At 32.6% G+C, this 17,786-nt stretch overlaps 3 protein-coding genes across 5 annotated transcripts in view; 2 read left to right on the plus strand and 1 right to left on the minus strand.

Moving 5' to 3' along the window:
• Positions 1–881: 881 nt before the first annotated feature.
• LOC125052826 (U1 small nuclear ribonucleoprotein C) lies at positions 882–1,712 on the minus strand. Its single transcript, XM_047653841.1, has one exon. It carries the CDS (start codon positions 1,537–1,539, stop codon positions 1,042–1,044), a length of 498 nt encoding a protein of 165 aa, XP_047509797.1. The 5' UTR covers positions 1,540–1,712; the 3' UTR covers positions 882–1,041.
• A 381-nt stretch (positions 1,713–2,093) lies between these two features.
• Positions 2,094–12,745, plus strand: LOC125052825 (CTP synthase). The gene is made up of 10 exons (XM_047653840.1): positions 2,094–2,457; positions 2,545–2,715; positions 2,809–3,026; positions 3,289–3,453; positions 3,624–3,745; positions 4,189–4,443; positions 4,633–4,925; positions 5,040–5,268; positions 5,953–6,041; positions 10,512–12,745. Exons 1-10 carry the CDS (start codon positions 2,283–2,285, stop codon positions 10,607–10,609), a joined length of 1,815 nt encoding a protein of 604 aa, XP_047509796.1. The 5' UTR covers positions 2,094–2,282; the 3' UTR covers positions 10,610–12,745.
• A 2,932-nt stretch (positions 12,746–15,677) lies between these two features.
• Positions 15,678–17,786, plus strand: part of LOC125053427 (vacuolar protein sorting-associated protein 13) — a 59,075-nt gene continuing 56,966 nt past the window's right edge. For all 3 annotated transcript variants that reach the window (XM_047654812.1, XM_047654811.1, XM_047654813.1), the window contains exons 1-5: positions 15,678–16,014; positions 16,109–16,195; positions 16,722–16,919; positions 16,992–17,215; positions 17,567–17,705. In XM_047654812.1, the coding sequence (XP_047510768.1) occupies positions 15,915–16,014; positions 16,109–16,195; positions 16,722–16,919; positions 16,992–17,215; positions 17,567–17,705 (748 nt within the window). In that variant the 5' untranslated portion in view covers positions 15,678–15,914. The remainder of the gene's footprint in view (positions 16,015–16,108; positions 16,196–16,721; positions 16,920–16,991; positions 17,216–17,566; positions 17,706–17,786) is intronic.

The raw sequence follows: 17,786 nt of genomic DNA on the forward strand, positions 1-17,786 counted from the left end.
GACATTACTTGTTTGATGTTATTAATTTACCTTAATTTCTGCCACATACCTGAATATTTTTTAACTTCATGTACATGAACAAACTGTGACTCATGAAGTGTAATAGCTGCACCTCCTCAGACTTCTCCATGAGCGTTGAAGGTTGCTCCTTGAAATTAAGAATTCTAACATTGGTTGTCAATACTGGAAACATGATCAATGAGAGAGCCACACCAACATTAGGCATGTCACATGCATTAATTGCACCAACTGCTATTGTTGTTACCTACATTGTTGTCACTATTTTTATTATTGGCTCACTTAAACAACAGTATCCTTCATGGTTTCTTCATGTGTACTCCCTTGTTAGTTGCTGCATTGTCCAAACAACATTATCATTTACAGTCTTTAAGGCACTGAGAACATCAGAAATAGTATACAAGCATCCTGCCTTAGCATTAAATGGAGTTCTTCCAATGATAAATACAGTGCTGTTGATTGTTGATTTAACAGTTGTTACATTATCAAGCCGGAACGAAATAATGCCTTCACCTTCCTTACACAGTTCTGGACCAATGTCTCATATTGAATTACAAAGGCACAGTTAAGAAAGCAGTTCTTTTATTTAACTATATAGCTCTTATTTTTACTCTGACTCCATTAGTAGATTTAGTTAGAAAGTGAAATTGGTTTAGATACGTAAACACTGAAAGTTGATTGTCTGCTTGCCGTTAAGTGATTATTTTATATAGATGGGGCATAAACACTTGTGTATACCCCATTTGGGTACTAAACAATTACAACATTTTAGCTTATCAGACCGCCAAATTAAAAGGATCATTACCATTTTCAATTAGACTGCTTCAAAAACAAAACAATTTAAGAGAATTAAAACAACCATCTAAATTAAACTATGTAATGTTTATTTACACAATTTTCAATAAACTAATCTTAAAAGAGTATGAAATAGATTAGATGTAGAAATCTATTGAGACTATATTAAGTTGCTTTAAAAGCAACACATTATACATCACTTAAACAGTCTGTCCATATTTTTAGTCACTACTTGTTCATACCAGGAGGTCCATTCATTAATGGAGGTCTCATTTGACCCATAGGTCCCATAGGCCCCATGTGGCCCATGATAGGTCCCATCATTGGAGGGCGCATACCCATCATAGGTGGCATTGGTCCATGTGGGCCCATCATCATTGGAGGCGCCATTGGACCGCCCGGACCCATGGAAGGTGGCGGAATCATACCAGGTGGTCCTCCCGGGGCTGGTACTGGTTGTCTTGGTCCGCCAGGCCCCATTACTGAGGGATCCCATGGTGGTGGAATAGCTGCACCCTTACCACCGAAGGGATTTTGCGCAATTTTACCTGCCTTAAAAGCAGCCGTAGTAGCATCGATCAGATGTTGAGCTTGCTCCTCCATCCACTTTTGATAGAAAAATTTCACATTATCTTTATGCTTACGGCCAGTACAGTGTGTTTTTCGGACGCTAGGGGAGTCGTGTGTCAAATATGTATCACAATAATCGCAATAATACTTCGGCATCTTAGGAAATAATGTTACTGGTGTATTATTTAAGATGTAATTTATATATATTCGTTTTCCAATAAACAGGGATAATTTGCACTTCTGATTTGAATAGTATTAAGTAAACTACAAAATACAATTAAAGTATTTAACAATAAACACCACGAGATAGCGTACTCAAGAGTCAAAACTCAAAAGTCAAAACTTTCAACAATGCCCACAGGCCACAGGGCACAGCTAATACATTTATTATTTAACAATGCCCCAGAACATCACCTCACAGTCCACAGACTATATAGTATAGGGTGGTACTACAGTGTATGATTAATGCTGGATGGGTATTGCGACTGCAGAAGCGTTGCTGCATCTGGTACAGGACAAGACACGCTTCAAGAGAGTAACGGCCATACTCTCCACTCTCCAGTATATAATGTAGAGAAACTAAAAGAATAAGTATGCTTAATATTGAATAATCCGATCGAAGTTCACAGTCTATTTGTAAAAAAAAAAACATTTGGCCAAATATGTCAGAACGTGACTGTCAAGTGTCATAAGTTGATGGAATTTTTGGGATTTGCAGTTGCACATGGACATTAATTTACTACGGAGTACGGTGTTGGTGTTATCTAAAAACACGTGCAAATATGTCGTTTTGAGATTCAACATAATTTGATATTTGTGAAAGTTTAATTTTCTATTTAGATAGAGTTAAATATATGCGATTACATTATATTATGAATTAAAATATAAATTAATTCAAGATGCCAGACATGAAATATATTTTAGTGACTGGAGGTGTGATCAGTGGCGTGGGAAAAGGTGTCATTGCAAGTTCTTTTGGCACGATTTTAAAAAGCTGTGGTATTGATGTAACATCAATAAAAATCGATCCTTACATAAATATTGATGCTGGAACTTTCTCTCCATACGAACATGGTATGTTAAACCTGAATAAATATGCTTCTAATTCAAGAAGTGCTGTGTTAATACTACGCCGTGATTCTATTTATATTTCTTTTCTAGGCGAAGTTTACGTTCTTGACGACGGCGGGGAAGTTGACCTTGATCTTGGAAATTATGAGCGCTTCTTGGATATAACTCTGCATAAAGACAATAATATAACAACTGGTAAAATATATCAGCAAGTGATTGAACGTGAACGTCGGGGTGACTATCTTGGTAAAACTGTCCAAGGTAGTGATTTCAAATTTAGTATTCAACCATATTTTCTATTCATACCTATTGCAAAGTTTTTTGTAAAATGAAATATTTAATGTGTTATTTTAGTTATCCCACACATAACTGATGCTGTACAGGAATGGGTTCAGAGAGTTGCTCGCATACCAGTGACTGCTGACAACACACCACCAAAAGTATGCATAGTGGAGTTGGGTGGAACTATTGGTGACATTGAAGGCATGTCCTTTGTAGAAGCATTCCGACAGTTCCAATTTAGAGTTAAAAGGGAAAATTTTTGCTGTGCTCATGTCTCATTAGTGCCAATGGTAAGAGTTCATAGTTTTACATTGTCTAATAATGAAACGAACAGGAAAATATAGTGCTGGATTAGAATGTTGTTCAAAGCTCATGTATAAAATGTTGAAATAGTAGAAATATGATATCTTGTTTTAAAAAACAAGAATTTCATAATAATTCTATTTTAGCATATATAGCACGTTGTTTTAAGTAAATTGAGACATTATGCAATCAGCAAATATTTGTTAAAACCCGATTTAAAAATAATTATTTATATAATTTTTTTTTCAGCCAAAGGCTACAGGTGAACCTAAGACAAAGCCTACACAGTCATCAGTCAGAGAATTGCGTGGTCTTGGGCTCTCACCAGATTTGATTCTGTGCCGCTCTGAGAAACCTATTAACCATAATGTTAAAGAAAAGATTTCAAACTTCTGTCATGTTGCTCCAGAACAAGTATGTGTAATATTAACAAAAAACTTATAAATGCAAATTTCATTACTATAATTTTTTTTTGCCTTTCCTGCGTTTAGTTTTGATGTTTATGTCTTTCTACATTTTATTGAATTAATTTATTGAAAAAGCCTTGTTTTATATTTGTTATTAATATTAAAATTAATTTACAGGTTATATGCATTCACGACTTAAGCTCTGTATATCATGTACCCATGTTGATGGAAGCTCAAGGAGTAGTACAATATCTAAATGAGAGGCTTCAATTAAATATATCTATGCCCCGCCCAGGCAGGTATGTAATATATGTTGGCTTTACAGTGACAACAAGCAATTATAATCATTTTTTTATAAATGTGCTTGTAGGAAAGTTTTCTGCATTTCATTAATAAACATATTTTATAAGTTATGTATTGTAGATCTTATTTCGTATGACTAATCTCAATCTACTTCCAATAAACATAGATAACCATGAAGAATCAATATAATTTTTTATCACTATTAATAGGAAGTAAATATATTATAATAGATCAAGGACATTACTGCTGTATATGTTATATTATTTAAAAAAATCATATTATAGTATGCAAGATATAAATAATATACCCCTTTAAAATAAGTTTTATGAAAAGAGTTAAGATGCAAAACTCTTTTTATAAACTTATTTTTAAATATAAAATTTGTCATAGATGAAAACAAATATAAGGTTTATTATTATGAAGATGATTGTCTTTTCAGTTTTATGAAAAAATGGCGCAATTTAGCCAAACGAGTAGAAAACCTTCGTAGAGAAGTGAATATTTCTCTGGTTGGTAAATACACAAAGTTGGAAGACAGCTATGCAAGTGTTACGAAGGCATTACAGCACGCTTGTATTACAGCTGGCTGTAAACTCAATTTGACGTACATTGAGGCTGTAAATCTTGAAAAACAGAGTAAAATCGATGACCCTGTTGGCTATCATAAAGCATGGCAGGATCTATGTAAGAGTGAGTGAGTATACATTTGATTATATACTATTTTTTATGGATGTTATAACTTTTCAAACCCATCTCGGAAGATGATATTTTGTGTTAAGATTTGTGTGAACTTAATTTACTTAAATCCTTTCAAGTATGTCTGTAATGCAGTTTTTGTATTTTAACATTACATAGTAGTTTATAGTTTTTCTTAATTTTTCAGTGGTGTTATAGTACCAGGAGGTTTTGGGCAAAGAGGACTGGAAGGAAAGATTGAAGCTTGTAATTGGTGCAGAGAAACACAAAAGCCGATGCTTGGTATTTGTTTAGGTCTACAGGCGGCAGTCATAGAATTTGCCAGAAATGTATTAGGACTTTCTGGAGCAAATAGTACAGAAGTGGACCCTAACTGCGCAGATAAATTAGTTATAGACATGCCAGAGCATCATCCGGGAAAACTGGGTGGTACCATGAGATTGGGGAAAAGGAAAACTATTTTGGAACCCAGTATTGTAGGTTAGTTATTTTTTTTTTTTGTTAATTTTAATCAAATCTTAATTACAAAAAGCACTGTTGATTTTGTATAGTGTATAGTTGGACCTTTATTGATTTAACTGAAATTTTTGTTAGCTTCATTATACAAGAAGGATGAAATAGAAGAGCGGCACAGACATAGATACGAAGTGAACCCGGAATATATACAGAGGTTGGAGGCAGCTGGTCTGCGGTTCGTTGGCAAAGATGAGACCAAGACTCGTATGGAAGTGGCTATTGTAGAAACACACCCTTTCTATGTAACTGTGCAGTTCCACCCCGAATACCTCTCAAGGCCATTGTCACCCAGCCCACCTTTCTTAGGGTATGTATTTATATACATCAATATTTCACTGATTTGATATACCTGTTACATTCCTTTAACCCAGGTACAGAATTATGTGTATTAGTTTCAATCACTACTAAACCAATTTTGATGTCACTGTGCTGTACCTTTATGGAACGTAAAACCTATATTTCAATTTGATTTGCTTTCCAAGAAATTTGTGGATTTTTAAACATTAGAAACACACGCTTGGAAGTCTAAAAAGACTCATAACTCTAACAATATCACAGACATATCAGTCTTTTAATGCCTGCTTTAACTTTTTTTTTAAAGTGAGTTAGGACTTTGACCTCATGCAACCACCGTATAAAGCAGATAGAAATATCCATACATAACAGTACAACCAATATTTTTGACATAAACTTCTCTATGTAAATAGGTGTAGTAGAAAGTCATTAGATATTCATTATTCTGTCATTTATCCAAATAGTTTAAACAATGAAATTAAATAAGTGTAAGATTTGCATTATTAATAAGTATGTGTTAAAGTTCATTTTGAATGTAATATTTCCTAACTTTATGGTTTATATATAAGGTTTTATTTATAATGGTTTGTAGATTTTCTTTCTTTTCATTCAGTTCCAAAGCTTTACTTCATATCTGACGTTACTCAGTAACAAATAATAGAAAATTTTAATTAATTAATTTTGTATGAAATTGTAGACTCATCTTAGCAGCAACGGGTAAATTGAAGAGCTACTTATCAAAAGGATGTAGATTTAGCCCAAGAAGTCAATCCGATGTTAGTTCCGGTAAGTATTTATTTACTATCTTTGAAAAAGGTTATAAACTAACATCTAAAACTATTTGATTTTTTCTGAGAGATTCTTTTCTATGATCTATGGTGGAATGTTTATAAGGGAAGGAATTGGATTTGGTTCATAATGAGAGTATTCCTGTCAGTCATAGGGTTATTATCGTTATGTATTTTGTAAAAAAAAAAATAGCGATTTTTAATAATGACGGACAGTTTTCGTCTATTCTACTGACTTTAATAAGTGTAAATTAAGTTACCTATTAATAAATTATATTTTGATTTTAATAAATAAATAAATAAATAATAAATAATAAAGCCTTTATTTCGTTCCATACCATTTACATTACATGCTAATACAACTAAACTAAAAATTTTGTGTTATTATGGTTAGTAATACAGTATATGTAATATTATTTAGTAATTTAATATTGAAATAAATGTTAGTATTATTAGTACCATATTTTATTTTCCTAGGTATGGATCCCTATCTTGGGTATAGGCCTCCTCTAGCCGCTTCCAGTCCTCTCTGTCCTGACCCCTGATCATCCATTCTTTTCCGGCAACATGGACAATGTCATCGACCCAGCGTTTCTGAGGTCTGCCAACTCTCCTTTTTCCCCTTGGACCTAGCCATTTAGTAGCTGTAAGTGTCCATCTATCATCTTTCAAGCGAGATATATGTCCTGCCCATTTCCATTTTAGCTTCAGTGCATGCTTTAAGGCATCTGTAACTCTAGTTCTTTCTCTTATTGTTTCGTGTCTGATTTTGTGTATCCTTTTTAATTTTAGCATACTGCGCTCCATTGCTCTCTGACATGACCTTACTTTACTTTTGGTTTTGTTATCAAATACCCATGTTTGGCATGCATATGTTAGGCATGGTAGTAGGCAAGTGTCCATTACAATCTTTTTGTATTCTGAGCTGTAATTTCCTTTCAGAATCTCCTTATGTGACCAGTACCTGTTCCAGGTAATGTTTATTCTCCTGCAAATTTCCTTGTCATTGTTGGTGGTGTCAAACGATACCTGCTTCCCTAGATAGATATATGACTCTACATACTCTATTATTTTGTCATTTACTTTTATAGGTTTGTGCAGGCTATTTGACATGATTTTAGTTTTGTTGGGGTTCATACTCAGACCTACTTTTTTACTTTCTACATCCAGGATTTGCAGCATTTTTTCCAGCGCTGATGCAGTTTCACTAAAAACAGCTATGTCATCTGCGAATCTGAGATGTGTTAGGTGCTGATTTATTAACGGTATGCCCCTGCTTCCCCAATCAATATTTTGAAAGACACTTTCTAGGACTGCTATAAATAGTTTTGGGGACAGAGGATCACCCTGTCTTACGCCCCGTCTAATGGGAAACTCTGCACCTTTCGTTTCTAGTTTTATTCTACTTGTGCTTTTAGAATATAGGTCTTTAATGATTTGTATATATCTATCTTCCACTTTATTTTTTTCCAATGTCTGCCATATAGATGTGTGTGTTATGCTGTCAAACGCTTTGGAATAGTCCACAAAAGCTATATAGAGTGGTCTATTGAATTCCTTATATTTCTCTATAAGTTGTTCTAAAGCATGGATGTGGTCCACAGTTGAGAAACCTGAACGAAATCCTGCCTGCTCCATTGGTTGGTTGTTATCAATTGTTGTTGTTATTCGACTAAGTAGGACTGATGAGAATAGCTTATAGATGGTAGGTATCAAACTAATTGGTCTATAGTTACCAATATCCAACGGGTTTCCTTTTTTGTATAGTAACACAATGTCTGAGTGGCACCACTGTGTAGGGACATAGCCTTGTTCCAGCACTATGTTAAATAATTTTGTTATGATACTAGTTAGTATTGGTGCTCCGATTTTTATGGCCTCATTAGTTATATAGTCAGGTCCTGGACTTTTGTCAGGTTTTAGTTTGCAAATATATTTATGTACCTCTTGTTCATCAATGGCTTGTAGTATTTCCTCCGAATTCTTGGTGGTTGGGCCAACTGCTCTGTCATCCTGATGTTCGTAGAGGTTTCTATAGAATTCAGTAGCACACTCTATGATTCCTTTTCTAGTTTTCATTTCTCTGTGTCCATTTTCTAGTTTTGTTATCCAATTTTTGTGTGTGTTTAGCTCCTTAAGCCCCCTCTTCGTACTTCGATATTGCTTTAGGTTTTTTTCTAAAATATGTTTTCTGTGGTTTTTATAATCTTTTCTTATGGCTTTATTTGTTGCTTTGAATAAATTCTTAAGTTTGATCTTATCTTCCTTGTTTTTAATTTTTTGTTTGATTAAAATTGAGCGTTCATTTATTAGTTTTTGAGTAGATTTGCTAATTATTTTATTTGTTTTATGGTCTTTATCTATTTTTAGGCTTTGTTTAATTATTAATTCTAGGGCGTCATAGTAAGTTTGAACATCATTATTATTATATATCTCTTTAAGGTGGGTATTAATATTATCACTTAGGTTCTTCAAATACTCTGATTTTTCATTGTCGGTTTCAGGAGATTTTGGTAACATTACAAATTTCTTTCTTGATAAAGTTGGTGTTGTCAGTATTACAGAGGCTCTGACTAATCGATGGTCAGATGGAAAATCTATTTTATTTATAATTTCCATGTTTATTATGCACTTGGGGTGATTACTCATTATAAAATCTATTTCATTTTTTGTTTGTCCATTAGGCGAAATCCAGGTCCATCTACGACTAAGTTTTTTCTTAAAGTAAGTGTTCATTATATAGAGCTTGTGTTCAAAGGCATATTGGATTAGTCTTTCACCTCTCTGGTTACGCTTGCCATAACCATAATTGCCTAGTATAAGTTTTTCTTTATGTTTGGGTTGACCAATCTTAGCATTGAAATCTCCTAAAATCAATACATTTTTGTCAGGTGTTTCATGGGCTTTTTCAAGTTCTTCATAGAATTTATTGATTTCAATTTCATCTGCTTCTTCGGTTGGTGCGTAGACTTGGATGAGTGATATGCAGTGTTCTCCAAATTTCATGCGCAGCAGGGCTACCCGTTCAGATATACCAGTGAACTCGATAATATTGGCTTTGTGTTTTCGACTGATAAGAAACCCAACTCCATATAATCCAGGTGTGTTTCCCATGTAACAGAGGATGTGTTCATGATGTTCTTCTATATTAGATCCCATTTTTCTGACTTCTGCTAATCCTAATACATCTATTTGAATATTTTTCAGTGAGTGCACAAGTTCTATCAATTTTTCTGTTGATGCTAAAGTTCTCACGTTGTAAGTTCCAATTTTCAACACTCTTGTTTGTTTTTTGTTTGTTGCTAGAGGGTTTTGGTCTGATTCCCCACGGGGACCAGCCGGATTGGGGAATGTTTTTCTAAATGTTTTACTTGTATTTTTATGTTCTTTGTTTATCCGGCTGTCGAGTTCCTATGTTTGTTTTGATGTGAGGGTAGGGGTGGTGAGAGAGTTACTTCTTCCTCGCATCATGTCAAAGGCGTTTGACCTGCTTGCTTTTGTTGTTGCTGTGGGTTGCAAATTGCTCTTTTGGGCGTATTTTGGTGGTGAAATTGACATAGAACGCTCGCGTTTGCGTTTCTCTTTTGTTTGTATGCTATCCCGTATGATGAGTTTGTCATATTTCAATACTGCATACTTTCCCTTCTGTCTTTCTTCTATCAACTGTTGTTGGAGTTCCCTTCTTTTAGTTAGTACATTTTTAGGATAGTCTTCATTTAAATAGATTCCGGGCAGCTTTTTCTTATTTCTCATGATTTGTTCTTTTTTCCAAGCATGTAAAAGAGAGATGATAACAGGTCTTGGTTTTTCGTTATCTACCCCCTTTTTTCCTAGGCGGTATATATTATTGATGTCGTTATGGCCGATATCTATATTTATTTTTGATCGAATCATTTCAGTGACTATTTCTATTAGATTTTGTTTTGAAATCTCTTCCTCTTTAAATCCAAAGGCTATAATATTATTTTTACGGTTCTCGCGCTCTAAATTATCAATTTTCTCGCGTAGGTTCTTGTTTTCGGATTTCAAGTCTGTTATTGCTTTTACTAAAGGGTTTAGTTTCTCCTCCATTTTTTGCATAATTAAATTCGATTGTTTTTGCATTTCTATCTTCATGTCATCAAAAAGTGCTATAAGATTATGATCCATTCTTTACGATCACGAATCGGAACTTACACTTTAACTAATATTGATTGTCAAAGTATTATGTCGGCTCAAATAACCTTCAAAGTTTCGCGAGTTTAACACAAGATCTTAATGTTTAATGCGTCACTTCACACAATGTTTTATATTTAAAAGAAATGCCACTATTACTTTTAACCTGTTTTGTGATAGTACACTACGTTTTTCCTAGTTTTTCTGTATTTTTGTTGAGTTTTCGTCTGGAGCGACTACTATTACGTGTGCGTGTTTTGACAGCCGGAAATACTATCTTTCTTTGATTTTAATAACAAGTTTCTTTGTTCAGATGAAGGTGACCTAGATGAAGAAATATCTTTTGGTACACTAAACATTAGCAACAACAAAAATGGGAGTGTTGAGCTAGAGGTGAATGGTATACATTAAGTAAAATTTTAAGTCCAAATAATAACTTGCCTATGCGCATATAATAAGATTCTTTTTGACCTTGATTGCTGAAATACCTTAAATTATAAAGTTTATTATAGTTCTCTCTTTTCAAGATACCAGTGCTATATTAATGTAGTGATTGCTATATAATCCTTGAATTGTAATAAAACAGTGCTCATGTAACATACCAGTGAGCTTTTTACCCACTTGTAAAATGATGTGTAATTTACTTACTTAAACACAAATATTGTGTTGCTAGTTTTTTTATTACTGCTAAGTAATATTCATTTGGTTATCAACCTTATCTATTAATTAAAATTATTCATCCTTTCCGTCAAGTTTTTGTATATTACTCAATATGATTATGCTAGTTTATAGCATGAATTAACCATTCAAATATTTTCATACAATTGTTGTAAATTACTATACTATTACTATTCGAATCCGAAAATCGAGCGTGCTATGAAATGCATATATGTGGAACACCACATATATCCACCGCAGTTCTCAACTTAAACATGCATTCTTTTCATTATATTACATTATTTGTGCTTATGGTGTAAAACTGCAGGTAAACGCTAGTACCTTTAGGATTGTATCTTAACAACAGAATGCTTTCAGTGAAAAGCACCATTGTTGGCGAAAGACAAAATAACATGTAAAACATGGTATTTTAACTATAATATTGAAATTAATAACATAACATTTAGACAATGGTATGTCAGAAGTTTTTGAAAGCTATATTTATATATAAATATAATTGATGTTATACTATGGTATTGGTTATTGAAAATTATTTTATCATCTGTAGTTTGTAAGATTAAGTGATATGCTAATTCATACCATTATACACAATTATCAGAATCTCCTATTCGCTATTGCCAGTAATTAATATTTTATGACATTTAATTGTATTTTTATAAACATGTTTAAAACTTAAATGGTGTATTTTCAAATGTATGATCAGTCTAGACATCCATAGAAATCGTAATGATTACTAGAAATTATATAATCTTCTAGCGGATCCGACAGACGTCCTGTACACAAATAATACACATATAATACACGCATACTAACAACATATATATTTTTATCTGAACTTTAAAACCTTTAACAACAATAATTACATATTCTCACGCGTCACTAAAATGCCTGTAAATCGCAGTTTTGAGAACTTCAATTTAATTGTGTATGTATGTATACTATCTGTAAAACAATACACTAATACTATCCGGGACACGGTTGATTGCTACTTTTTGTAATTATTACATTTTATGCTTAATCGTGGTAACAACACATTCAAATGTTTTATTACTAGTGCTATACATTGCTTGCTCTGTTTGAAACTGCGTAGTATATGACATTTAACATCGCAGCAATGAAAATTAAATTCAGACTGTAAACTTACAAAAGGTAATAAAATAGTAATCAACTGTGATTTGTCAAACGGACGCAAAATCAGACGCGCATAACAGTTTCGTATTCGTTTTATAATCTCACCTCCCCTCTGAACCGTTTAATTGTAATGTAATTCCAAAACTTTGTCAGCGGTTAAACATATGGGTTAGCATGATCTTTAAGCCTTTCTATGCCATTTCTAGTATATTATTATTACGATTTCTATGTTTGTTTTTTACCAATAATAATATATATATATAAATATTTTTTTTTAAATTGGTTGAATTTAAAAATATACCTTTTAAACATATTTTGTCTTATCTGTTGTAATAAGCATAATACTTTTGAAATATTGTAAGAATTTCTGTTTTAACTAAAATGTTTATCGATTGGTACGTCTAAACCAAACCTTACCGTGTTGGTTTATCGTAATACTATATAATATAGTTATAAATGATTGTAATGTAAAAATGTTACGCCATTTGCGTTATATTATATTTTAGAAACGAAAATGAATTTTCGCTTTTATAACAAGGTTGTTTTGCAACTAATAAAAATTGTGATTGTATGGCTGTTAGTCGCTACAAAAGGAATGTAGGTTTATGACGTATTAGCGTTTTTTCTGAACTAGAAAATATCAACGTATTTTGGTAATGTATTTTTCATCTCTAACCCTGTAAAATGTCTAAAGTTGTAACCATTCCAGTTAAAGAACAATAAATAATTGAAAAAACAGTAGCGTTTCATTTAAAAACATGAATATCAAGACTACCTACTTAAGAATACCTATAGTAGGGGGAGCCCACGATGCTAAATGGGGATTTACTCAAGCGTCATAGAGACATATTGAGTTGCGAAGCTTAATTAATTAAAAGGAAAAAATGTTATAAGTATAATGTAAAGTGTATTGGTGTACACTATACATTATATTATATTTTTTCGTTTCAAATTGCAAAGGTTCGCATCGGTGGGAGAAGCGGCTATAGATTTTCAAAAATGTAAAAAAGAACAGTGCTATGGACATACTCGAGCGCGTCAGATATTGATAGCATCCATATCAGGTATTTTTAATAATGTACGTATGTTAATCTGATTGTTTGCGTATGTAAGGGTTGAAATTGAGCAAAAAGAAATTATCGAGTGCGTCAGATTTTCTAAGGGGATGTTAAGTGAACCTAAAACCAGCTAACATCTAATAATCTGACGATTTGGATGTGACGCAAACTCGCGGAAATTATTAGAATGTGCCAAAAAACGCCATTTTGAAATACTTAAGTGCGTCAGTTTAAGATATATAATATGGACTATGGTTCATCTTTATGTCCTAGACGTGGTGTCTCATAATCTGACGATTGTCTGGAGGGATTCGTCTAATCTGATAATTAAAAAATCTATATATATTTATTTTTTAAATCATTGAACTTAATCGATTGACAAGCTCAGGAAATAGCATGCAAATAAAAAAGTGTATGTTGTTCAAAAATAATACAAGTAGTATTTATTATAATAAAAATGCTTAAAAAAATTATTTATCATTTAATCATCATCTTCATCGTGATATACATGGAATACCTACAATGAAGATTCTATCGAAAGTCCAACAATATCGTATATTGTTCGAGATTTTCGGAGAACCGGTTTACTTCGTCGATATTATAAAATATTTATACATTTTTATAACGTTTCTAATGTAAATTTTATAATTTTTTGCAAAGTACATACACACTTTATGTTAATATTAGGTACTCATAATTAACATTTTTAAACTTTAACTCACATTAGTTATATTTAAATAACAAAATGAGCCAAAACGTTAGACAAACATTAGAAATGCCACGAACGAGATGGGTGATCAGCTGTGAATTGTGATGGTGGCAACAGAAACGAGTGGGGACGGAGTTAGTGAGTAATAGATAGAGAAATAATAACGTAGAGGAGAATATACGCACTTAATAAACTTTATCGACGAATTTTTGTTACTTCGGCTTGTGGAAAGCGTCAGATTATATATTTTTCATCATGCTTGAATTATTTCCTTCAAAATAAAAAAAAAATTCAGCTGATCTCGATTGTCGAGATGACGTTTTTTATACAACTTTGCAGCCCTCCCCTTTCTTTACGTTACTTTCAAATTGTCAAATTAATGTAATATAGGGGAAGATCGTTACCCTTCGTACGCGGGGCACATTCATACAGTCAAAATAAAACTTGAATGCAACAAAGTACAGTCTGGCTTTTGTATGTGTGCATGAGTCGAGGTATCAACTATACATCAACGAAGTTTCGTGAAATTCGCACCGATGAGAGTGAAGTTACAGGCATGGACGTGTTTTCGCGCTTGGTAAGTAATTTTTTGATCTATGTTTTTATCTCTTGTTACCGTAGATAAAATACGTTTTCGTGTAGAGTATTCTATCAGTAACTAGCAAAATATACTTAAGATACGTCTCCAATACTTAATTTATGACGTTTTCCTATTAATAATAAGTTATATTTTGTTGTTATTCAGTTAGTGGGGTACATTCGGACAGCACTAGATGGGGCACATTTGAACGAATTGTACAACTAAATTTGTATAAAAATTTGTCGACGCGAACTGTCATTATCATACAAATTAAGTTTTCGACTTTCTACATATCACACTACTGTTAAGGCATCTTGACTAAGGTTGATTTTGATGTTTGTGAACCAGATGCTGTGAATAATTTACCAATCGATCAAATAGTAGTTCCTTCGAAGTCAGTTTTGACACCAGAGGCATTTCGACCCTATCCGCATTTTGTAAGAAGTAATAAAACAAACAAAATGACGATGACGGCCAGGAAAACCACGAATTTATACTGCCAAACCCGAAAATAAGAAGTGCTAATCCACACCAAAGAGTAAAAAATGTGATTCTAAATTTAAGTTACCTAACTAATTAAATTTTGTTTTACATAAGAAAAGTATTTTATTTTTGTTCAATAGAAGTTAAATCTTTATTTTTGTGTTTAATTTCATTGCTAATAAATGAATTTTGAACTACCCGACAGCGTAAGAAGGTACCCCCAACACTGTACGAAGGTGCCCCGTTGATGGGGCAGATTCGTACGTATTCCAGATTTAGTTTAAATCATAATTGTGGTTGAAACATCGGATGAAATCATTTGTCATTTTTTTATTTGAATCTCAGATAGTTAGACTATAAATTTAAGCTATCAGGTGATTGATTCATGGAAAAAGAAAAAATTAAAAAAATAAAATGTGAAAACCGTACGGAGGGTCCCCACCTTCCCCTACACTTTTTAGCATGTAATTAACTCACCCTTAATCTGACGCGCTCGAGAATTTCTAATGAATAATTTTTACTAAACTCCTTTATCCTTGACGGGTGGCCACATATAATAAGGGGCTCATATTTGGTGGAGGTACTTAAACTTTGGGCTCCCCTACTATTATAACTACCACAGGTTAAGAATGAGAAGTGAAGTTAGCAAAACATGTTGATTTTCAGAACCACAATTTTAAATGGGAAATGATGCATGCGTAGAGCCGGCTGTTACTCAAGTTCGTTTTTGCACTTTAGTCCACAATCGAATGTACAGTGAGAAGACTGGTTCAATATTTATTAACAATTGCCGGTCTATACTCTTTTATTATCTGCTACGGCTTGTTGTCACTGTCATTTGTGATTATACTCACTCGTGTTTAAATGCGAAGTGAATTCGCTCCGGGAAATTAGGTTCGATTTAAAATCGTATATTTTGCGCATAAAATAAAAATTTACTTTTTGGATATTTAGATCATTTTCTAAATTATTATCCTTACCTCCAATGATAAAGCAATTTTACGCGAACGTGTTGCGCAATTCACTGACCATGACATAGAGTTGAGAATATTATTTTAGAGTAATCAAAACATTGCAATGGTTTTCGAATCTATTGTCGTAGATGTTCTAAACAGGTTCCTCGGGGACTATGTGGAAAATCTAAATAGATCTCAACTAAAATTAGGAATATGGGGTGGTAAGTTATCCCTCTCGCGTACAAATTATTGTTAATGATGTCACACTCTCACCATATATTTTTATCTTAGGATATATCATAAATTAATTTTCAGGCGATGTGGTGCTGGAAAATTTGATACTAAAGCAAAACGCTTTAGAGGAACTAAATATTCCAGTTCAAACAGTCTACGGTCATTTAGGTATGTGCCTTCTGTGACTTATTATTAAAAGCACAAATATTTGTTAAAAAAGTATTTAGAAAACTTTATATATTTTTTACCTGAGTTAAAGAAAAGCTTGTAGTATAAAATATAAATATTGAAAAGTTATTTGAAAATAATAAAGTAGCTACTTTTAATTAAATGAGGTTATCACATTTAGCATTCATAAAGGCTACCAAGCCTAAAGGCCACTATGAAGTAACTCAGATACAGTGACATCATTCTCTCAAATTAAGATTGTGTTTGTGACTCACACAAATATAATTTGAAGGTCAGTTTTTATTGTCCTAGGTTAATATTGGAATCTGATTAAAGTGATTTCAGTTGACATAAAAAAAAAGTGTATCACAAATGATGTATTGTGGTATTCATTGACAAATTTATAATAATTTTTGTGAATGAAATGATTGTTTAGGGTATTGATGAATATTTAAAATATTTTTTGAAGTCAATGTATGTTGATAAATATTATCTAATATAATTGGAAAATTTGTGTTTTAATTAGGCAAGCTGGTGCTAAAAATACCATGGAAAAATTTATATGGTGCTTCTGTGGAAGCTACTATTGAAAGATTATTTCTTATTGTAAATCCCAATGCTGAAATCAAATATGACCCAGAAAAGGAAGAAAAGATTGCCCTGGCGGCTAAACAAGCTGAACTTGCAAGAGTTGAGGAGGCCAAAAAAAAGGAAGCAGAGAAAGGTATCCTGTATGAACATGGATATCATGTACCTATGTATATTGGCTTGGTATTTTAATGTATTTTTTTTCCAGATGAGAACAAACTTGATGAGACATTTGTTGAAAAACTTGTCACTCAAATAATTAAAAATGTACAACTGAAGATAACGGATATACATATTCGTTATGAAGACAGCATAACTAATCCCAAAGCACCATTTTCCTTTGGTATTACACTGCACAACTTGTCTGTTCACACAACAGATGAAAATTGGAAACAAACTGTCATACAAGAGGCTGTTACAAAGATATTCAAAGTAAGATACCATCTTATAAAACTAATAAAACATAGAAGTGTTTCTAAGTCTATTCTATTTATACTAGCTATAAAAATAATTTTAAATAGCTATACACAGAGGTATTAATTAAGTGCTGATGATTACTTAAGCTATTCACAAGAAAAGATCTTTCACAACCCCAGGCTTCTTTAAATTAGGTAACATTAGCTTATACGATACTGTATTTATAAATATATTTATTAATATATAAATGACTTAAGAATGGTAATACATAACACTGAGTATTGCTGTCTAACCTATAACTTTTACATTTAAACTAAGTTTAATTATTGTGTCTAATACAACAGTAACAATGAAACAAATTTTTAGGTATTAAATTTAGAGGGCTTAGCAATTTATTGGAACCCAACAACTGAGTTGTATTCAAAGACCAGCCCACAGGAAATAAAAAGTAGATTAGAAAAGGAAATAGCAACTAAAACATCTCAACCAGGGGATTATTTATATGGTAAGTAGTTTTATATTCTAGTCAGACGAAATTTGATGTCTTTAATCTTGTGTAGGTAGGTGACACACTTTAAATTTGTAA

Source organism: Pieris napi, chromosome 10, assembly GCF_905475465.1.
Source record: "Pieris napi chromosome 10, ilPieNapi1.2, whole genome shotgun sequence".
NCBI lineage: Eukaryota > Metazoa > Arthropoda > Insecta > Lepidoptera > Pieridae > Pieris > Pieris napi.